We start from the raw sequence: 24,206 nt of genomic DNA, 5'->3' as shown, positions 1-24,206 counted from the left end.
GAGTGCAAATCCCTGCAGAAAATCCTTAGGGACGAAAAGCTGCAGATAAGCAGTGATTTTAAGACCTGGGGATCCTGTAACCAGGTCGCACTATGTGATTAGTTAACACAAACACACAAAATCAAGGTGGTTTCTGCATGATGTTGTGAAAATAAATTAATCTAAATGCATACTTTGCTGGGTGAACAAAAGCAGCATAAATGCACGATCCTTCCCAGTATTTGATAAACAATTTATAAATAACTAAGCAGTTTGACCTTGTTCACAGCATTGTCAAATTTTCTATGATCTTTTAAAATCATTTTTGTACATTATATTTATTTCTAGCTCAGAAGTGTTATATTATCCTCCGGAACACAGCCTTCCTTCTTCATCTGCTCCTGCTGTTTCCTTTCAATTCCAGTCTTGTAAACTTGGGAACATAACCTCCTCAGCAGTCCCACATAAACTGATTATTGACAGAATTATTACCAAAGATATGCTAATGGCAGTGGCGATTAGCTTGCAGAATGCAGCATGCGGAGATGCTTCTGAGCTTAGGCTGGTAATGCTGTCACTGGCAGCAACAAGCTGAACGGGGATTTGGAACAATCCAGAGAGGAAAGACAGACAACAAACAAGAAAGCATTTTTCTTTTTCATGAAGAAATGGAATTCCTCAGTCTTGTATCACAAGACTGCCAAACTTTCTTTGCTGGGATTCACTAATTCACAAGGAATAAGTATGATTTCTGCCTATGAAGCAGCAGTGTATGAAACTGTTCAGCTCTTTTTTTTAGGTGCACTCCTATGATGAAACCAAAAATGGACCAAGAACTTTTGTCGGTTTAGATCAGTGCACTTCAGGGCCTGGATTTTACCCTGGAGTGACACCATAGCATTAGACATTACTGTTTTTATCCCAGCTGCATTTTCTCAGGGTAGGTTTGGCTCTGTCAGTGCAGCTTAAATGGGCTTTGCAATACCCCGCTGCTGAGATTTTTCCATCTACTACTTTTTCTGTCATGCTTTCATGTTGAGGGGTTCTACCCTCAATTATTACAGCTAAATACTCCACTATATACTGCATAAAAGTATTGATAGTTATTTAAATGCTACGTATAAATTGTTCAAACAAAATTGTTTAAAAATATATTTCAACAGAGAAGCTTGAAGCTTCTCTGCATTAAACAAATTTCATCAATGAAACCAACAAGTGATTTTATTTTCAAATAAGAGGAGGGGGAAAGGACCGAGGAAGGGTAACTCACCTTCTGAAAATCTTTTGTGAGATAAAGATACCAGAGAAAGGATGAAGGTTAAGAGAACAGAAGTTACTGATTGTGTGACAAATACAATGATTACTGCATTAGGAAATATTTGGCAATGACAAATCATCTCTCTTTTTTTCTGGTTCAGTATTAAAATAATTGTTAAAATCATACTTTACTAATACAAACAACTTAAAAAAAAAAAAAGATTTTTAAATTAAGTCTTTTAAATGTCAGCAAACTGTAACTAAACCCATATATGAGACTGAAAGTGTGATTTGTGTCAGTAACTTTTGCCCTAATAAAGCAAGAAAACCTGCTGGAGAGACACTACATGCAAATGACAAGTGCAGACGTGTATATTGTTAATGCTGATATGCATTGTTTATGGCAGTATTTCAGTGAGATGGAAGTGAAAGAAGTAAAATGGGAAGTATCAGGTGGATTACTATTCACAGCATCTGTGCATATGGGTAATATCACTTACAATATAGTATACCCCAACTTACATACAGTATATAGCACAGTATATAGTATGTAGTATATATCATGATACACACATGCTATATACCATGTAAATTTATTTACTTAATTGTCCAGTGAATGTGAGAATTATTTGATCTGTGGAAGTTATTTAAAGTTCCACAAGTGTATTTCAAATTAAAGATGCACCATTTTCCACGAGAAGGTGCCATTCATTTAACCAAGTCCTTCAAAATGAAAGGCACACTGCAACTGCCGAGGTTTGCTGACCCATTTCTGTAAGTCAACTTCTCATTTGGGGAAACTTTGTGGCAAATTACGGAAGATGAATACTTCATTTTTTTAAAACTATCATTATTCTTTATAAAAGCTTAAATCAGAGATTAAAAAAAATGCATCCTTAAAACACTGTGAGAGTGAAATTGAATTTATTAATAAGCTTCAGATGCTCATAGAGAAGGCTGTGTGAAAAAAAAGGTGCAGAACTTCGAGGAGGAAACTACCTTGAAGAAGCAGGCATTGACATGACAGTCCTGGGAGAGGCAGGCAAGGAGAAAAACTGCTGCATTAGTAAAGGGCTTGCAAAGCCAAGAGACATCAGTAGCACAAGGCAACAAATAAGGACACAGCAGCGAGAATACAGGGATGGGCGCACCTGCTGTGTGCAGAAACCTCATGAAAAAGAAACCATGGCATTAATCACCCTAGCAATCAGGAGCACAGTGCAGCAGAGCACAATGAAATACAGGTCTTTCTGTCAGCTGCTATTCAATGTTAACTGCAATCTTGTGCATCCATGTGTTTCCTAACGCCCTTAAACCACCGAAATGCATAAAGCTGAATGCACAGATGTGTGAAGTCTGGGCTCCTACCAACAAACACACACTGAAGACAGGGGTTAGCACAGAAGTGCTTTTTGAGTTTTTGCCTTGTTTTGAAATATGCATTTAAACTGTCTTTATATATGGGATAAAGAAATCCCTGTTACCAATGTAATTTTCTATGTTCTTCATCTTAGTAACAACACATATAGTGAGAAAAACCTCCCAGAGAACTCACCACCTCATAGGAACAGGGGCTGAAGATGTATGTCCTCTGATTAAGAATGTTCAAATTCTCTACTTTCAAATATGGTGAGTGGATGGGAAACCTCCGGTAACTGCATATGGGAATTCCCCATGCCAAATGATAGTATGGAACAGATGGAGTCATCTAACAGCATTTCTATACTGCAGCAGCAATCCATTCTCTAATGATTAAATATGCACAATTTAAAAATAGGAACGAGTGCCACAGCCAAAAAAAGCAGCTCCTCTTTTTATATACATAAAGAGTGTGGATTGATGTGCCAGTGATATTTTGGCTGGTCATGATTTCAGTATACTTAGTATACAGTTTCCTGGAAAGTAAATTTAATCTTTTCTTTTACAGTTTGAAGCATCAGCAATGTTATTTCTCTTTTCCCTGTCACCTTTGCTGAACTGCCTGAAGTTACGGTTATTGCCTCAAAATGGGAACATATACAAGTTAGATATGGATATGGCAGAGATCATATCTTTTATTTATTTCAAAAAAAAACAACCAAAGAGTAAAGTGGCTGCAGCATAACAGCTCTGGGGCAAAAGCACAAGCATCCTTCAAAGGCTTAGAAGAAACGTCTCCTTTGCAGCCCTTTACAGAACTATACACAGAGACCAGAAGACAGAAGAATTTAACTCACAAATTAGCAAAATCTGAAGCTCCCCTATGGCCACGTTTTTTTTTTGTTTTTTTGTTGTTTTTTTTTTTTTTTGAATGAAAATATCAAATTTAATTAGGAAGCTCCTTGGGTTCTGAGGAAGCTGCTGAAGCAGTCCCCGGAGCCTCCTGCCGAGGCGCTGGCCACACGGCTGCAGCACTTGTCCACAGCCCACACAGCTCCGGCATGTCCCAGCTGCTGATGAAAGGAAACAAAGAAGATGTCCTTTTGACCTAAAACTGTTATGAACGTCAGAAAAAAATGCCAGATTAATGCAGAAAGCACTGGCCCTCTCCTTTCTAATAACGCAGCCAGAAGCTGCTTGGAAAAAATGAAACGAAAGGGAGTGGTAGAGATCTAAGAAAGGCAGCATTGCAGCAAAACAAACCGAAATGATTTACCCATGTTCAGAAAGGGAATGATAAATAAATGAGTTTCTTTAGCACTGACTATAACAACACTGAAACTCATCAGAGAGCTTTGAACATGACTGGAAACCTGCAGACGTTTCCAAATAGCATTTAACCCCAGCTGTGCTGCACGGGGAGAGGCCTGACTCCGTAAATGAGCGCTCGCTCTGTGTACAGCACATCCACACGCTGATCAAGATCGGCTACTTAATCAGGAATTCAAGCCTGCATTTACACTTGCTCAAGGATTAACACACAAGTTTGGTCAAACAGAGTGCTGCCCTGCATACTGCGGGAGGTTAGTGGCACATCACAGGCAGAAATGTCTCAGCTCTTGCGTCACTGGAGAGGGGCTAGGTATTTATAACCAGGCCTGATGGCCAAGCACCACACTGTCCCTGTTCTCGTAATTAAAATGGTGAGACATTTAAAAAGACATTTTCTTTAGCATAGTAATAATGGTTATGTTTAGAAGCACTGAGATGTCACCAAAATGCCACTGACTGTAGGCTTCCAGTTTTCAGATACAATATCTACCCTCATCTGAACTCTCTTTCCTCTCTCCTTATGTTGTTCTGCTTAGTCTGCAAAAGAAAAATATGGTTGTAGCCTGTATACAGCATTCCTCATCGATTCTGGCAGAACAAAGCAGCTAAAAAGCAACTCATGATGAGCCCTGAGAAGAGCTGGGACAGCGTGGGGAGCCCAGCCCCATGAGTAGGGAACTGCACAGCCAGGCCAGCTCACCCCCCTGGCAGCAAAAAGCCCATCAGGATCTGGCCAAGAACCAAAGGAGCTGCTCCTGGATCAAAGTGTAAAGCCAGCATGAGCCCTTTCCCTGGGTACTCTGCCTGACCTTTCTACCACACAGTTTTACAGGCCTGGCCCCTAGCATTAGCTGGTGGGTGAAAATGGTTCCTGCTTTTCCTCACACTGACCAGAAATTACTCTGCAGAAAAAGCACTTATCAGGATAGCTTTGTCTGATTACTACGGGGTGATGTCATTGTCATTCACTGTATGAAACGGACTGGTACAAAACCAGCAGTCCCAAAAAGCACGGGCGGCAACAGCAGCGAACAGCTCCTCATTTCCAGAGCCAAGTCCCAAGCATACCCGAAGTCCACGCATGAGAGGTGCCAGGCACTGGGGGGAGCCTCAGTGGAGCAGCAACCCGCTGCAGGTTGTCCCAGTGTGGGACTCGGAGAGGACACAGGGAAGACCCCAGGGATGTGCCTCCCAGGGTCCACAGGAGCTGCTCTGCATGGATGCACCAGCGGGGTCCCTGCTCTGAGCTTTCTCTTGGGAATCAAAGGAATGCCATGCTCTGCTGAAAACCCTCACACAGCTCCACTAATGGGAACAGCTAGAACAAAATAAAATGTCCAGCATCTTAATGATACGCAGGAGGAGGACTGCTATGCATCCTCCCTTAGGATGCCTTAAAATGAAGGCTCTGTGAGCAGCAACCCGCTCCCTTCTAACAAATTGCTTGGGTCACTTTAATTACCAAACTCGGGTGGCTCACGTCACTTTATGTACCATATACTTGGTAAATATATCCACACATAAGGGTTATAGCTACCCTGTTCTCTTTAATTAAAAAATGAACATTGCTATGAACCACAGCAGCTGTTTTATTTTTAATAACATTTTCCATGATGGCGATGTGTAAAGAAGGGGACAGACAGAATAATTAACCAGGCTATTATTAAGCCAGGATGATTCTATTCTTCTTCTAAGGTGATATTTAAGTATCAAGAAGTGCTTTATTAAGCAGCAAATTACAGGAAACAGGGCTTCAGAAATCAGAAATAACTTCCTACAGGAGAAGTTCAGAATTTACACATTTCTTTTCCTCAAATGAAAAAAGGAGCAATGTCAGAAATGGCAAAAATATTTGACTGCTCAAATTGTAATGAGGTATTAAAACTACAGTAAGGCTGCATTATTTCAATATTCTGCTTTTTTTATTCTAGGACGAGCAAAATGCTGGATGAGGAAAATAAGGATACGATAAATAGTGCTACTGGAGAGCAAAGCCCTGGCAGTTTGGGTTCACGCAGCCACCTGGGACTGGTGCGAGTTGCCTTGGAAACCTCAGCCCGAACAATTACGGAGCAGCCACAATTATTCTGAATATGCCTGTTGAGAATCCAGTTTCGTTTTGAGATGGCCACCAATAATGTCATTCCGGGGAGAAAACTCACAAGTGAAGGTTAAAACCAAACGAAAAACAGTGACAGATTTTATCCTGCCTCCACTTCCTACAGGAGAGTATTTTTATCTCGAAATATTAATAATGATGTATCATCTGTAAATCACTGAAGACAGATTTGATCATACTGCTGAGTGAACACATCGTTGATTCATAACTTTTAGAGATAGGTGAGATCCAGAAATATGTAGATTTAATAAAACTGGATGTATAGAAAATAGTGCACCTATGCAGAGCACACCTCAATTTCCATCTACCGCACAACCTCATCTAGGAATACATAGACAGTATATAAAAAGAAAATCCTCATAGCAGTAACTAAAAATACTTAGTGAGGTCACTGCATGACTCGATTAACGAAACCCTCGTCGTCCTCAACTCCTCCTTCCTAAACTTGGCCCATTTGCTGGGCAGAATCCCAAACTACTGGGCACAGGTTGGGTGCTTGTTTTTCAGCTGTTTTAGATCTGGCAGAATGGGTCACAAACAGACTTTTTAAAGTAACAAAATACATTTTACTGTTCAAATTATAAATGCACATGAATAGAACTTATTATTATTATTATTACTATTACTATTATTATTTGAGTATTATTATCAATCCTGCATTGCTGTTTTATGGTAGACTCACATTGATAAATGACTTCTGTGTCAGGAGATCCGGTAAGTAAAGCAGCATACTGATGAGATTTGGGTGACTTCTGTAAGAAGTCTGGGTTGTTAAAATGGAGCCAGAAGGGTGTGATAGGAGTGTGTAAACAGCTGAAATCAATCTGAGCCCGAGGCCACATCTTAAGGATCTTTGTGGAACTAAAGACATGGACAGACTTAAAAAAAAATAGTCATTGATTTAAATGGGACGTAGCTCCTAAGAGCTTGTGGAGGTTCTACTAAGCATATTGCTAAAATTCAGTCTTAAGGGCAAAGTCAGTTTTAAGATTGTTTTAAGATTTAAAATAATAATTTTGAAAAGAATATGAAAATATTTTATCTTCCTTAATACAAGCTAATGAAATTCTCATCCTGAAGTTTCTGTATTCCTGTTCTTCTTTATTTCTTAGGTTCGTTAGCACTCTTCACTCTGAAGACTACCATTATTCATTTTAAATATTTTGTATTATTAATCCAATACTACTGTAGAAATTGTTGTAATTTTGTTCTCAAAATTAAATGAATGTTGCTTGGCTATCAATCACACTGTCATATACTGAAAAGCAGAACCAAGAACCACAATTTGAGATTTGGATTAGCAAGAACTCTTAAATTACTCTTTTCTATAAACTGATAAACAAGAAGATAGCTTGGTATGACCTCTCCTGGTCTATCCATATTTTTAACCTTCCTGCCAACACCCCCACCTGGTAACATGGCTGTCAAGAGACTTCCTGTAAGGGTTCAAAGCTGATTTCAGAACAGTGGAAATATTTATTTAGAAGATGCTGTTGACTCACAAATAACACTTCTCAGTGCTCTCTACTTGTTCCTTAGCATAGGGTACCTAAAATAAAATGACTTTGTAAGCCAAGATCTAAATGATAAGAAACATAACGTAAAAGATGATCAGAGCCAGCACCACTTATGTACCACATCAGAATAGCTAATAAGTTAAATACCACCATTCAGACATCTGTGCTGTTACTTTTTATATGTCATGACAGTAATTTCCCCTTGAAACCAGCTAAGAACATTACTGGGAAGGTGCTGCTTTCCTCTGTTCCACACAATGGTAGGCTTCAAGTGGTTGAACCAAAATCCTTTTACTGTGTGATATGTGTTATACTAGCCTTGGTCCAGTTATAGTCACACATTTTGTCTGGCTACAAATATTCACATATAGCAGCGCTAGGTTTCATAAGGTTCATTATGCAAATCAGTACCAATATCACAGAGACACTGTGTTTGCTGAAAACCTATTCCCTTTCCCTGAGCAATTTGGACCACTAAAATGGTGTCAACCTTGCTAACTTCAGAACAGAGAGAGCCTCCAGTGCATGGTGTGGAAGCTGAACTAACTAGACTTTGAGACAGACTAATTATTTCTGAGACACAGCTGACCCTATGTGAAGCTGCAGTTTCTCAGACCCAGTCTAGGAGCTTTACACAATGCAGCCTCCCAGGATTTCTACACCACTTCATCGCAGGACATAGATAACAAACCCTGACTATTCATTCTGCATTTACAGTAGGCTCTAGAAAGAAAAAAAAAAACACTAAGAGATTATAAATTCAATATGCAAACATACCACATGTAATTACTGACATTTTAAAACAGACTTGTATTTTTGCTGTCTCTGTCCTGAGAAAAAAAAAATAGGCAATTTCCATAGCTTCACCACTAAAATACACGTCCACCCAATTCCAGACTCCGTATATTGCACAGAGACATGTAAGGGGTGAAAAGAATTACTTTTGAAGTTATTCTTTCTAGGGAGGATAAAAGGTAAATATGATCTTGAATAGAAAATGACCTAGTGCAGTGAAATAAAATCACACCGGTCAGATCACAATTGTAAAGAAAGGAAAATGAAATGGAGATTAAAGTACTTCTCAAATGTAAAACAAAAATCATAGTTCATGCTGCAGACAAAAGTATGGTAGCTGATCCAAATGTGTTCAGAAGAAATTGAAGCACCTTTTCTTTTTCTTTCTTGAAAGTTGAACATATGCCGTTTTTCCTCACTTTCTTGGGTTAACCCATCTTTTATAATAACAATGTAGAATTCTGCCTGATGGTGAACATAAAAAATTGCCATTTCAGGTTGAAAGAAACAGCCTTAAGCGTTTGTTAAGCACAACAGGTACATTAATTAGTTTTTGGATAAACTGCTAGACTAACGTAAATGTTCAACTAGAAAAAAGAAATCGGTATTTATTGGAATATTTGAATTCATTATTGCATATGCAGCTGGAAGGAGTACTAGGATCAGCTGAATCCAGTACAACCATTGCCACAACACCTCCATCCCCAAACCATTCTTGTTACTGGGTTTAATGGACAGCAAGTATTTTGCCGTAGTATCACTGCAGTTGTCAGAAGAGGCTGGCTATGTCTGTTCATTAAGAAACGACTCCTTTGCAGGCATGGTGAGACCATGCCTGTGACTACCAACCACTCCAACGTGCACTGCAGAGGGCAGGAGGACCCTGCCAAAAATACTGTTTTTCTTCAGTTGTTCTTTTCTGTACATAACCAGCAATACCACTCCTCCTGAAGCTTCCATACCCACATGAGAGAGATCAGAACTTCAGGTGCCAGCCTTCTACAGAGATTTTAAGGCTCCAGTTAATCAGCAGTTGTAACTGTTTTCTCTTTAAAAAAAATGTTCACTGTGAAACATTTTAGGTAATAAAATGTTGCTGTTTCTGAGACCTTTGTTTTACAAATTATTAAGGATACTGGCAATAATCACTTTTGCAGATTTTGGAGTAAGCATTAGAAGATACACTGAAACCATTACACATTCCTGACATAAAATATTTTACAATACCAATTTATAAGTGTCATAACAGAGAAGCAGAACTGTCAGACAAATAATACTAGTGCTGAATTTTCCCCTTGGCCCAATCTCCAAGAAACCCAAAGGTACATACTGCTGACATAAGCAACAGAACTAATAACACTATATAACTTTGAACATTTTGTTTTGTTTTGTTTTTTGGTAATAAGGTGACAACTGTATACAAAATACAGTTGCATATTTATGCTTAATACTCACCTCAAACTTCTGTCGAAGCTCTGCATTTCCATCTTCATCAGCATCTGGAATCGGAACATTATAATATTCACCTTCTTCTTGATTCAGCAGCTTGTACCTGTAAAACATTTGAGAAAAGAAAATGTTGTTACATTTTTATTTATTCCTTTTAGATTTAAAATCTGATTTAGTTGTTTGTACCGACGTCACTTGTATGTAAAGAACTGCTTGCCAAATTCTAAAGCAAACAGAGAAACAGAGTATATTTCACCTAAACTTATATCTTTAATCACAAACTATCTGTCAAGGCAGTGTAATGTACAAGGATTTCATTCCAATCATCCTGTAATATAGTGGAGAAATCAACCTTGAAGAACCTTTTCTCCAGCACTTCTAATGCCCTTAGCAATTCTCCTCAATGAGATGTACTTTTTGAGAAGGTTTTATAAGTTCTATGTATGGTTTGGTAGGTAATAAGATGGCATTTTATAAAATCAGTTCCCATGTACTTTGAACTTGTGGAGCTATATATAACTGATATGCTTCATAATGAATATATCATATTTGTGATAAAAATAAGATGAATATCACAAGACTATGTACATAGAATTGAGTTTACAGCATCTCCTGGCTCCAGCAGAAGCTTCATGAACATGACAAAAGAAAAGAATTCCTTTAATTATCCTTCTTTGTTATATACGTGTATAGCCTATATTTCCTGGTTTTGGTTGTATTTTCAGTGATCTCATAGCATGAGATACAGTGAAAAGCTACAAAAAATGTAATTACACTGAAGAAAAGTACCATTTCAAAGTCTCTCCAGAAACTCTTACCATCCACTAGCTGGCATTTTCATAAGCTCTGACACCCCAAATGAAAGAGATCCCATAAAATCATTTCTGGTTGTTCGATCCCAGTCCCAGACCTCTACGGATAACCGTCGATCTTTGTCTGTAGGTTTTAATTTACTAAAAAGAAGCAGAGAAGAAGCATTTTCAATGCAAAACTCAAATAAATGATTCAATACTTAAAAGGTATTGTATTAAAAGGGGTTAAACTTACAACGTGAATGACTCATTCCAGTGTGGATTCAGAGTAGAACGAATGGTTTTTGTTTTTTGTTTACTTTCATTCTTGGGATCAGGGATAAGTTTCAGTTTAACATAAGGATCTGAAAGTCCATTTGGATCCATGGGAATTAGGTTTTTTGCTTCTCGCACTGTCAATATAAAACAGCCAGCTGATTTGCATGGGATACAAATCACCATTAACAAAGTAGTAACAAAGTAGTAACCAGAGGAAAGAAACATGTTGAAAGATAAAACAAATAAGATGCAAAACCCATTTGTCAGACCTGGCATGGAAGAAACTAGTTGTTGTAAAGTAAGGTTGCTCTTGGTGATATTTATAAGGATGATAGAGAGAAGTGACAGGAGACAGAAGCAATTCCTAAATGGCATGCTGCTTCTGGGCACCTCTTTTCTGCAATGGAGTGATTAAATGTCCAAATCCATCTCTGTAAATTTTTAAGCCAGGAGCGTTTCTTTACGCTTTGATTTACTGATCAATCTTAGGTTATACAGCTACAGGACTATCAGCCAAATACTCTACAAGTGATTGTTGGATCCCAACAGATTTCAAAGGACAGGTTGTTTTATACAATCTATCACTGGAAGCTATTGATACCAGACTTCCCTCAGATTCATTGCTCATTAGCTGTCAGCTGGAATCACTGTGAGCATCGCCACAACAGCACACAAAGTAAAAACACAGAAAAGAGGAATTTAACTTTGGCTTCACCAAAATATTAAGGTAGCTTCTATTTTCACAATGCCAAAAGAAAGCACAAAGGGAATTAAAAAATCTCACTGATCCTGAGACAAGAACAGCCAGCAACCTGCCTGGGGTGATGTACCCCATCAGGCTGCATCCCTGCGTGGAACAAGGAACTGAAGCATTGGTGGGTTATGATCACATTTATTGGGGGTTTCAGTAACTTTTGGGTTTTAGTCTGGCTGGAGTTACAGCAGCAGCTGTGGAGCTTCATTAGGTAGCTCAGAAGTCACCGTAGAGGGGTGGAGTATTTCCATGGATAAGCAGACAGCACTTCCCTCCCTCCTGCAGGGGACCAGCCTAATGCCCAGTAACATTTACAAGGCATGTAAGGCTTTATTGTGTGTCAATGGCATTCAGCCACCAGCTTCTGCTGAACTTGAGAGCAGATTGAATTTCACTCGTGTTGTGAAGAAGTCCCACCCAAACTGGTCAGGCTGCAACGAACCGCAGCTAAGAGGGATCGAGTTGGAGATGTGAAATTCAGAGTCCATAACTGGGCATCTCAACATCGACTGGGCCAGCAGAGAGCAGGAAATGGCTTTCATGTAGAGATTCCTTTGTGAGATTCCTATTTTAAGATCAAAATTGTTCCTGGAAGGAAAATCTCAAGCAGCTTTGAGAGTGACATAGTTCCCAAGGTATGAAGAAAGGCCAGCAATTAAGAGTGAGTCACTAGAGAGATTATCCTGGATTGACAGTGCACACAGCTACTGCTTTCACAGTGTCAGCATCTGAAGGATTTTTTTAAATTTCATCTACCTAACTGAAGAAAAGAAATCTATAAGGAAAATTAGGAAAGATCAACCCTGAAGTCACCTAATACTACTTGATGGAGAATGTTTCTCACAAAAATTTGAACTTTAGCATCACTTAAGAACTCAATCGGAACTAATGCAAAAAAATAAATAATGTATATATATATATATGTATGGTATATCAATATAAAAATCAGGATCTTCAGTAACAGATATTTACTATTGGCTCAAGGCACCCTCCTCCTTTCCTCCGAGGTGTGAATGGCATTTTCACATTTTAAACACAAATTATAGAAATCTCCAGGATTTCCAGCAGTTATTTCCTAGCATGAAGGCTGAAAGGCATCCAAGCAACACAGACATTTTATAGTGCATTATTTCCTCTCATTAGGTATAGAATAATGAAAGGGGCAGTTTTTGGACAACAGTCAAATGACGTGTCAACCAGCTGAAGCACATCTTATCAAAATGCTCTTTGCCCTCCCTTTAGAAATAAAGGCATGGTTGTGTTGGACTGGCAACTGCCTGGCTGCTGCTGAAAGACAGAAAAAGAAGGACAATGAAGCAGAGGACAGATATTACTGTGCTTTACTTGAGGACAGTGAGAGGAAGGTTTGTGAAATGTTGACAACACCCTTGCTATAACAGAGTGTTGAAGGTGATCTGCAAAGTCATATGATGGTTACGCTCCATCCCCTGTGCACCTCATATATTTGCTAGTTGCATGCATCTAGCCCTAGGCTGATATTTTTCTTTTACACAGTGGCGAAAGTTGTAGTGCTCAGAATGACTGTGTTCTTCCAAATGACATAGCCGCTAAGTCATCTTTTAGTGCAAATATACCACTCACCATTTAATTTAGGGTGTGGAGGGAAAAGTCTTGGAGGAAAAAAAGGCTGCTGCCATGGAAAATGCAACATTTCAAACAGCTTCAACAGCGCTGTTTGTTTAATGAGAGCATTAGGTGTGGTAGAAAAAGCTGGAAGAGGAAATACCAAGTATAACTGGTACCTTTCTGGTAGGAATATCCAAAATACTTGTAGAAAGAAGCTCTTTCTACAAGAGCTACTTCTTTGGGATACACTAGTTTGAGTGCATTTGTCAGGATAATTCTCATGCAGAACAGATATCCTGCTGTAAATTAATTATTGAAATTAGATCATGGCTGGAAAGGAATTGCATTAACTTGAACCAACATTTGATAATAATTAAGTTATTTTTCCTAAGTTTGTGCCTTTAAAATGAGAGTAAGAAAATGCTTATTGGCTAAAATTTTAAAATCAAATGCACTAACATTGACTAACTACATTTCCCACATAATTGTACCAGAAAAAAATATATCGTATTTCAGAAGAACAGAACAGAAGCAAGCATCTTTCTTGCAGAGCATTTCATTTGTTGTTCCTAACAATCCCTATACCAAGCTGGAAGGAGCTTGCACTGGGGAAAACGATAGCTTTTGATATAGAGAAGAGCCTCCACTCTCATAAGTCTACACTCTCATGCACTCTGCATTTGCCTTTTGAAGGTTTCCCCACCCAAAATTTGGCTAGAAAAATATTTGTTCTCAATCCTTGAAAAGGATTCAAGGATTATTAAATATTATATATTAAAATTTAGCATAATGAAACTGATCTTCAAATTATTCTGAGGAAATAACATAAAGATTAAATAACTCAGTTAAATATTTTCAATCCCCAAAGGGCTAAACATCACGTAGTGAGTGAAGGATGAAGTGGCAGACTTCCACACAAGGCACTGTCCTTCCCATCCTGCACTCTTCTTGTTTGTTAGTCTTGTGCACAGCACTTGTGACTGCACTGCCAGGTGCAGCACATGAGCTATTACTTCAAAATCCACTTTTTGATTTTTGTTTCTATATTGCAACTTGGTGTAAGTGAGGAGAGGCACTGACTACGTGTCCTACAGCTTCCCAGAAATATACACAGGGAAGGTGTTGGTTTTTTTTCCTTTACTAAATTTCCTTCAACAAAAATGGCTTGATTTTAGCATGGTGTCTTCAATGTAATCTTTTATGTTTAAATTCTGTGTGGGGAGGCTCAGTGTGAACCCAAGCAGGCTTTTCAGAAATTGGCTATGTGGATGCAAAGCCATTCTCTGAGGCTCAGCCGTGGAGGGCTCCCTGCAGAAAGCCATCACTGATCAGCCTTTGCACACGCTGCTGAGTCTCAAGAACACCACTGACAGCAGGAGGACCTGGCAGCATGTGTACGGATACTTTCTTTTTGCAGGAAACGCAGAATAAGAAAAAAGCCCTCTAAACACACAAAAAGAACCTCAAAGATGAACTAGTATGGAAAGATGCAACATATACTAAATACAGGCTGCTAAAGAAGTCATTATCTCACTCCTTATCTGGCCCATTTGTATTTTTGTCTGTATAATTACTACCCTTAGACATCTTTCTTCACTTCTTTTCTTGAGGAAACAGCATGATAATACTTGTGCCGAACAGTGTTTATAAAGAACTAATGTCTCAGTGGTCCACCTCTTTGAGGGCATCCTATTTTTACCAAGGCAGGTCAGCTTTCTGTTAGGGGGCTGACAAGAAGAGGTTTGCCCTCCCCATCACAGGCGCTCTCTCTTGAGTGTGGTTGAAACAGAGTAAGTTAAATGAAAAAGAACTCCAAGAAAATAGATCAGCTCACCGAGGCTGAATTCTGCTATAGCTGTAATGATAGCAAGCCATCTCTCATTGCTTTGTAATTATTAGTTAATTAAACTCAGCACTGTGATAGAGACGTTGTTCCAATTTACAGTTGGTTCAAGTCAGGTGCAGCGCTGCATCACTTGAGGAACTTGGACAGAAACCTAGAACAGCACTTTGCCAGCTTTATGACATAAATATTAAGCATTATAATGATGTCTGTATGCTACAAAGTAGCTGGTATGAGCTAAATCTCCTAATGCTTTGTCCAGATTAAACTCAGAATGGGGACCGAGAACACACAGACAATCAGGGAGTGAAGAGAAACATGTACTGAAGTTCCTAACACATCTAAATTTGCCCATGTTTCTTTTTAGAAACTAGAAATAGTTGTCACCATGCCATAAGGAAAAGGTACCATTTTCCTCCTTATTCATAATTAAGAGACCACAAGTGTTTAGTCAGCAGAAAACATGGAATATTTGATGACTTTCCTATTTGATTACGTGTCACTGGTATTACGGTAGTAACCAGAAGCTGAGCCCAAAACCGGGACGCCCACCTTTCCAGGAATAGTACAAAGACACAAGCAAACACAGAGATGGTTCTTAGGTACTCATACTTTAAATAAATATCTAAATATGACAGAGTGGGCTGCCAGAGAACTGACACTTTATGTAAAGAGAAGAAATTCAAGCAGAACTTTGAGGAATTCAAAGTGCAGATGACAAAACTTGAACTTTTTTTATAGAACATATGGGTCAAACATGGCAAATGATACGCAGTTATGGATTTATAACTTCTTGTGGTATCAGCAGATAAGTTTAGTTACAGGATTGAGAAAATAAATATTTATGTCCCTAAAAGAAAGCAGAATTACTTGCAGCATGAGTTCACTCGGTTCCTTTTCAAGTGAGTCAGTTACCTTTTTCCTGAAATTTCAAGTATTGATAACAAAACAGTTTACTAATCACAGCAACCATTTCTTGCTGATCTTTAATTCCCTACAGGCAGCTTAGAGGAGCAGAAATTTCCCAACTGGAAGCAAATATTCCATGAAGTAGGTGCTTTTACAAGAGGCTTGTTTAAGTCTCAAATGGGCTTGCCTGGCAAGCTATCCAGCAAAGTGCAAGAAAAGGGAGAACATTGTTAGCTTAAAGTTTCTGTCTTCCCACAGCAAAGCATTAGTAAATTATTTCATAATTCTCATTACTTCCAGAAAAAGTATCTGGTACATTCTCCAGTGATGTGTCCAGAGCACAGATAAATTAGGTGAGAGGTAGAGGACCTTGTACTCCCAGCCAAGGAACTTTCTCCCTTGCATCTTACCACATTCTCTTTTAATCACAGTTTAAAAGATTTGCCTTTTATCAAAAATAGTTTTTCTTCCAAGCTGTGTACTTATACTCTCTGTATGCAAAATCCAAAGCTGTCTCCAGAACTGCTCAGCTTTTACTCAAGATTTTTCAAGATGGTTTTATTGAAACTATCATTGAATGCTTGCTTTCTGGAGCTGATTGTGACTCACATGTACAACTGACTTCCATAAAAATCCTGCTTTTCAGTCAAATTCCATACAGTGCTTGGTAACTAAAAGGACTTCTTGATATGTGACTTCTCTATTCCATAACTATTCCCCTGCCTAGCTAAATTTTCTTTTAATATCCCTCCTGAGACCAGTGCCTGCTCATTACACCCAATTTCCCGAATCCTGATGGATGGCAACATGATGAATGGAGGCTATGGGAATGCTGCACTTCACAGGTGATTTACACACAAGAAATGGATGAGTGATTAATTTCCTTCCTACTACAACATGAAAAATGAACTAGAGTTTCCTGATGCTTTATTCCTCTGTCTTTTATTAAGACAGTCTCTCCTGCTAATAAAAAATGTACCGTCAACTCTAATGCTACTTAATAAGTGCTTGTGCCTGCAGTAGGTTCTCCAGTTTCAGTTTCAACTGGAAGTCTCACAGCAGCAACTGCATTTTATTTTTAAAATGATTGCCTATATAAAAAGTATTTTCATAGAAAATACCTAGTACTGAGAAGGATAGCTACTTAATAAATCATAATCCTTAACACAAAAAATTGACTCTTATTGTATCAAACTGTCTGAAAAGGGATTGAATTTATATTCCTACCTGTTTACATTGTTATACAAATCTGTAGCATTTTATTTTTTTTTCTATGCAGGCAGATGGACATCTATGAAAAATTAATGCTTCTTTTAAATACTGTGCATTGCCTATTCTTTCACAGTAAAGAAAATTTATTGAATGAAATGGGAACTATTTGTTTGCTACCCAGGCTGGCATTTCTAAAGGCACAGCCCTCTTTGTACCGAGCACAGCAACCCTGCAGACTCTGGGAAAGCCAGAAAAAAAAAAAAAGAAAAAAAAATGATATTAGCGAGATAAAATGTGCAATTCATATCTGAGATATTAAAAAGCCTCCCACGTGCAAGTAATTATTTGGGATCGCTTTTATAGGTACTTCATACTAACAGCTGGTCAAATTGCCAGAATATTCCTATGTGTTCCACTTTTAACATCAGTTGCACAATATTATGAAATTAATGCTAAAAAAGAAATATACTAGTACTGACCTAGGCAAACATAAATGAAATTATTCAAGTGTGTGTGGCGGGATCTTTTAAGGAAGCAGTTTATGAGTATCTCAAAATTTGCCAAAATTTTCTGTCTGTCACTCCAGCTCCTTTGGGCAGAGGCTGCTCACCCAGCTCCCCACAGCAAGCAGAGTGACAAAACATTAATATGCGGTACCATAGGGTGGCTCAGCAGAAGGCATTCATAAATAATTTGAAAAATGTACAGCGGGGAGTAGAGAACTCCTGGGGAGGTTATTGTTGGAGAGCCTGCTCCGTGCTCCCAGCCCCTGCGGAAATCACGCCCAGGTTTCCTCGTCTTTTAAATAACAGAGGCATCAGGAAAGAATAAAAACACATTTGTTATCCTTTCAGCTAAGAAAAATACACTTAAAAACCTGAAAGCTCTGGGCTGCGTGTACGTATATGTATTTTAACACCGTTTATGTAAGAGAAGGGTGCACTGGATGACAAGGAGTCGCCACCAGCCTGCCTCCAGCCGCGCGCCCGTGTCAGGAGGGCAGATCTTTGTTGGCAGCTGCTGTCAGATCCAGCTCCTGGCAGCTGACAGGTCGCAGTTTGGGATCCCAACAATGTGGCAGCTTTTTATATGTCACTGCACCAGATGGGGTTATTTTCTCACAAAGGTTATTGTTTGCTCACTAAAAAAATAATTCAAAAATAAAATTAAAATAAGAACCGTGATTCAACCACCTACGAAAGCACTCAGAAGCCCCCCAAATTATACGATGGGTTGACAAGTAAATGTAAGAGTGACAAAACTTCTAACACACATCAGAAGGAAGACATTTAAGTGAAAAACAAAACAAAACAGAAATTAAGACTGGCAAAACTGCTTTACTATGCTTAAAAGCAAAAACCCATCAGTCCAACCTATCAAATTCAGTGAATTCAAAAACAAAAAAAACAAAAAAAACAACAATTCAATGTTCTATGAGTTCCTTAGACAAGAGAATTACCGAGCTGATTTAGTCCAAGTGCAATAAATTATTAGTATCCAATGCAACTCTTGAGGTAGTAGATATAAAATAAAGAATAGGTATTTAAAAACTGCAACACAAATTAGCACTGGAAACGGCACTGACTAGCACTGGGGAGATGGTGAGGTTTTGGCAGTGTATAACACTACCAAATTCCTATTAATTTAGGAAAAAACATTGCAGTCTCTAGCACACAGGCAGAAAAGACTGTGGCTACCTTTAAGTACCAACACTGAAGATCCAAAGTACACATTGACGTACCCAGGAATTAAATATATTTATGTACAGGACTGAATCATTCCCATGATTAGTTCAATTCAAAACAGGCCAAAATGCTTATATATTTTAGATGGTCTAACTGAGCCACTGGCCAGCTGCAACTGGCCTCTTTCCCAGTATTCACTGGGGAAATAAAAAACAATATTATTTGCAAGATTTTATTGGGAAAACACTTAGTAGCCAAGCATGTACCGTGGCCATTTTTTGGAAAGAAAAGCGACTACAACTACAAAACCCTCAAAGCTGTGAGGCAGAAGCAAACAGGCCAGGCACTGAACAGTGTCCCCCAAGTGATCGGTCCCTGCCATCATTCAGCATGTGGCACCCCCAGTAAGGGGGTTTCCTTCCCTTTCTTTCCCTTCCCTTAGTATGGGCTTGGTATATATATATATATAATGCATATTATTATTTATTTATTTATTTAAAAAAGCTTACTTTCAAGGAAACTCATTTTTATTTAAAGAAATTTTCGGAAGCCTTGGAAGTGCTGACAAGCCCCAACCATATGAACATAACAGCACCATAGCTGTCCCATGCAGAACAAGGTTGTAATAAAACTTTTTCTTGTAGTCCAGAAACCCACTTGAATGTTGGATGGAAATGTTTGATCTGTAGGCACACAAATAGCAGCATTTGCCAAGGGCACTCACATCAAAAAGAGCTGAGGAAGAGCATCTACAGGACTTCTGTAACAACTTTACCTTATCTGTACCTCAGACAAGACCTTTTCAACTAAAATTCTGATGTAGAAAAAAACCTACTTGTATAATTGTTTTACAACACCTCGGTACCACAAAGACTTGTAGAACCCTTTTGTCCCTAAAAGGGCTATAAACCTGCTGAATCATCACAAAAGAAACATTACTTGCCTGATTATGTACATTGCCAGAAACTGTAGGTCGTATTTAAGAGCCCTGCTGCAAAATGGCCTAGAGCAATGCAAATATATTATTTTTTTTTCACTTGGATGATTTTCAAATTAGTTCTTTCTCCTGGTACAATTACTTTCAGAACCCGCATCTCCCCCTCTGAAATGCTTCATTACTCAGTGAAAGCACCTTTCTCCTAATGACAGCATCTTGGACAAATTTACCCCTCCTACGCCAGCAGGAAGCTATTTGAAAAGTTTGCTACAATTAAGTATCACTTGGGATCTGTTCTAGTCCTTTCTAACTAAATTTCATCATACCTCTCCCTTTCAGTGCATTTTACAAGGTTTGACAGGAGAATCTGGAGGCATTCAGATGCAGAGATAACAAAAGCATGAATGAATGGTGACAGGAGGGAAGTTTGCTACTTGTGTGAGCTGTGAAAATCCAGCGTGGTGGCCTGATTTCCTTTATGCTGCCTACAAGGGCTATGGTAGCTTGTGTGATTCATTCCCCATGTAAGAAGCGCAGAAGTAGAAGGAACATCCTTCTGGTGCACAAGATAATAGAAGGGAAGAGAAGAAAATAGTTCAATTGGAAGGGACCTGCAAATGCCATCGAGCCCAACTGCCTGGCTACTTCAGGGATAATCAAAAGTTAGGCGCTAGCCTTTCAACTGAGCGATACTGAAGCAATTTAACAACCCTCAGCATCCACAGGTTGCCAACAACCCCATCAAAAACCAAAAGCAGAAGTGGAGATGTCTGAGAAATGTCCTACTTTGTCCTGCTGTAACTTTACCCTCAAATTTGATTCCCTTTTGCAACACCACGCACGTGCTGATAGCAGCACCCGGTTCCTGCTTCATTGTGTGGACACTCAATTCCATTCTTTGTGGTACAAATTTTGAAGTATTAGTGTACGTGTAATATGCACGAAGATGTATTAAGATGGGTTGCTGTTTCCTTCATTAAAGCAGTGTTGGTCACCTGTGACAACACACAAACCCACCCCTCTCCTGAAGTAAAAGCATTTATAACTTTGTGTTTTATGACTGTCTTCTTCTTAGTTTCCTAAGTTATATCATCCTATGTTTTTATTTACTATAGCATGATTGTGACTTCTTGAAAGTTCTGACTGATTAAAAAAAATACTACTTTAAGAATTTAGATTTAAGACTTGCCTCTACCTAAGAAAAAATACAACTAAAATTGTCTGTTATTCCTTCCTGTATGCCATTTTTTTTCTGTCCTAATTCCCATCCTGTGCTTTCCCTTTGAGTAAATTATTGTAATCTGATCGGCGAAGAACATTTTTGCATATTTCTGTCCAAGAGAAAGGAAAAATCAACCCTGAAGTTCACTACCAGCTTTGCACTTCAGATATCAGATACTAATTATCAGTTGACCCCAATTAAAACAGAAAGCACATACAGAGCAAACAAAACATACGCTGTAAATACAAACTCTTAAGTGGATCCTGAGCGATAAACTCTGCTCTCTGATATGGCACAAGGAAGTTCTGCCGGAGCTAAACAACACATTCATTCTGGGGGCATAAAACGGTCCTTCCACTTGAAAAATATATTTTCCATATTTTTTTCCTGCAACTTCAGACTTGGAATGAGTTGTGGGGGTGTGGATCCAAAGCTTACTGATAAATTCTGGGAGAAGCATTTCCAAGGAAACTAACTACCACCCTCTCCTTCCTTCCTTTCCCTCCCTCCACCCCATCTTGGGAACCTTAACCTTGCAGAATCTGATCTTTTAAAAATTATTATTATTTTATAATACACTGGGAATACTATTTGGGATTGAATCCAAATTCCTTTGTTTATTAAATACTCTGAAATGCAGGAAATAACTCCTTAGTTGATGGAAGTTCAGAGTATTTCTTGTGTTCTGAAGATGATGGCTAACTTCCTGACCAGTTAGATATCCCTTTGATGTTTCCTAGAAGGAAAATTGACATTATAGTGTTTTTCTAATGAATATTGCTGAACTTTAAAGCTATTATTTTCTTTCATTTTCTGTTTATCTTTAACAAATGTGGATTCTTCAGAATGCCAGTAGCGTTTCTTGATTCAAGAATGCAGTGAGTGAAATCCTCTCCTTTCTGAAGGGAAATACTGTGTCATGGGCTTCAGTTCCCAAAGAAGCTGACCAAAGCATATAAACCCACAGGGCATATTTCACATTTAAAAAAACCTGCAACGTTTCAAAGTGAGCTATTTACCTGTTACTTCCAGTTTGTCAGCAGTGACTTCAGCTTTAAGATAAATCCTTCCTCTTTTCTCGGTGTGATCCATGCCGCAGAGGCTCGGGACATTTATTACGCATTGCTTATGCACATTCATATCACAAGCTGTGAATATAAAAATGGTTCAGACAGCTATGAGAAACTAATAATATGATTACACAGCAAACACTGAGCAAAGTGGAAGTTAAAGACTGACATGCCTAACTGTTGGCAAGATTTGCAGATCATAGCTGCAATGCTTTTTGAGTGACCAACACGGCTAGTTCCCATCTACATTTTGTAGATGGTGAATAGAACATTGCATAAAATAATCTACTTCAGACAACTAAATGTATTAATGAAGTGCAAGAAAAAAAAAGTGAACATGGAATAAGGACTTGCTGGGAATGGGAATATGACCGAGAAAACAGAGCACTCCTGCCAGCAGCAGCAATGAAGGGAGTTAGGTTTAAATTGATTATTAGGTTTTCTAGCAGGAGACTTCCAAGACAAATGAAATGCAAGGAAAATAGTGGACCTTGGCTACCAAGTGAACTGAAATGTCAGACTTCAACAGTGTGTTCATCTGTCCACTCCAAAACCAGGTTTCCTCAAAAGCGACATGACAGTGCACTTGAGTCATATCAAAGTCCATACAGCACACTCTCAGCAACGGAGGTGGTTTTCATTAGTATATTATTAGCATACTGAAATATCCACTTGAAACACATTGGTACTATAAAGAGCTCACATTTGAAGTGGCGTTTTCCACAGAAAAGAAATAAGAAGTTGTTATTCAGTGTTTCCATGTACTTTTTAAAATACTCTTTCGTAACAAAGCAAAATTTAACTTACTGTCACATTTCATCCCTTGGTGTAGAAGCCCATAAAGAAGTGACCCACAGTGGTCACAGAAGGTTGGGCTGCCATACGTGTGGATCTTAAATTTGTGCTTGCTTCTGGGATCCTGAAGGAAAAACAAAAACAGATTCTTAAGTCATAAGAAATAAGATTGGCACACCTTTAGTACATCACTTCAAATACTGAAAACCTTCCAGCTCTGCAACCTATGCTACAAAAATATATTCCAGCATGTAGCTTGTTCATAACCCCTGTAAGAATGCCCACATCAGTGCTCATATATTGGCCACAGGTTTAGTGTTCAGTTCCTATTTTTCCCTTGCTTTGGTTTTGTCAGAAAGAGTATGTCAGCTTAGTGAACCCAGGCTTGTTCTGATGATTCAGCCACACTAAAACTTCCATTTAATGACTGTACATAAACATAAAAAAACAATGATAGCATCCATCCTGTGGCTGAACTGTCATACATTGCCTGTTTATTTAAAATTTATCATCACCACTCTGAAAGAACAATACAAAATACAGAAGGGAAGGGAAGTAACTTGTAAAAGTAGCCTGTGGAAGTAACAAGTAAAAATGACCGTAAAATCAGGATCTTGAAGGTGGGATCATCTTGAAATCCTGCAAATTTATCATCTATATTCTTGGAAATGAAAGTGAACAAATTCGAACCTGGCAAGTATTAAGATTTTACACAGATCGCTATTCCTGCCTGGTTTTCCAACAGAGAAATTCACGGTGAGGACATTTTGAGGCCACCAGCAGCTTGGAAATGGTTTCTAATTTAGGAGCAGTGAAATGGAATACACCCAAATCCCTTAAAAACAAACTCTGCGGATAGGTCCAGATACATTCTGTTCCTTTAGGGGCTGAAATCCCCTTCAGAGAATCATGAACGTTGATATGAAAAAGGTGGAAATCCCAACTTCAGTACTCTCACCTGCCTCGGGCATGGACACAGGTACAGAATTTAAGGGGCATCCAGCTCGCACAGCTTGTTCCCAACACCTGAAGATGAGTATTGCCAGAACAAACAACCCAACAGCCCTACACTTTCTGTGCTCATCAGGTATTTTGATATCCTTCGTGATTGCCTCCAGCTTCAACTTCATGGTTCAGCACAGTTTTGGGAAGCATGATTTCTCTCTGCATTTTAGTCAAAACCATCACTGCACAATCTCCATCAGAAGCTGGGAGAGGCTGCAATTCTTAATTGAACACGTTGGGGTTTTAAATCAATTCTTGCTAACATTTTATTTTTTCCTTCAGATTTTTACAGCTTCATACACTGACAGAA

General features: G+C 38.7%; 1 protein-coding gene across 2 annotated transcripts in view; it reads right to left on the bottom strand.

Annotated features, from left to right (window-relative positions):
- The window catches only part of PRKCA (protein kinase C alpha), a 148,602-nt gene that overhangs the window by 32,248 nt on the left and 92,148 nt on the right, over positions 1-24,206 (bottom strand). For both annotated transcript variants that reach the window (XM_084298211.1, XM_084298212.1), the window contains exons 4-8: positions 22,904-23,015; positions 22,046-22,174; positions 10,855-11,011; positions 10,626-10,760; positions 9,814-9,910 (exon numbers count right to left, since the gene is read on the bottom strand). In XM_084298211.1, coding sequence (XP_084154337.1) covers positions 9,814-9,910; positions 10,626-10,760; positions 10,855-11,011; positions 22,046-22,174; positions 22,904-23,015 — 630 coding nt within the window. The remainder of the gene's footprint in view (positions 1-9,813; positions 9,911-10,625; positions 10,761-10,854; positions 11,012-22,045; positions 22,175-22,903; positions 23,016-24,206) is intronic.

Source organism: Netta rufina (assembly GCF_964035555.1).
Source record: "Netta rufina genome assembly, chromosome: 19".
Taxonomy (NCBI): Eukaryota; Metazoa; Chordata; class Aves; order Anseriformes; family Anatidae; genus Netta; species Netta rufina.
Note: the sequence above shows the minus strand (reverse complement) of the source record. Positions and strands in the feature narration are given on the sequence as shown.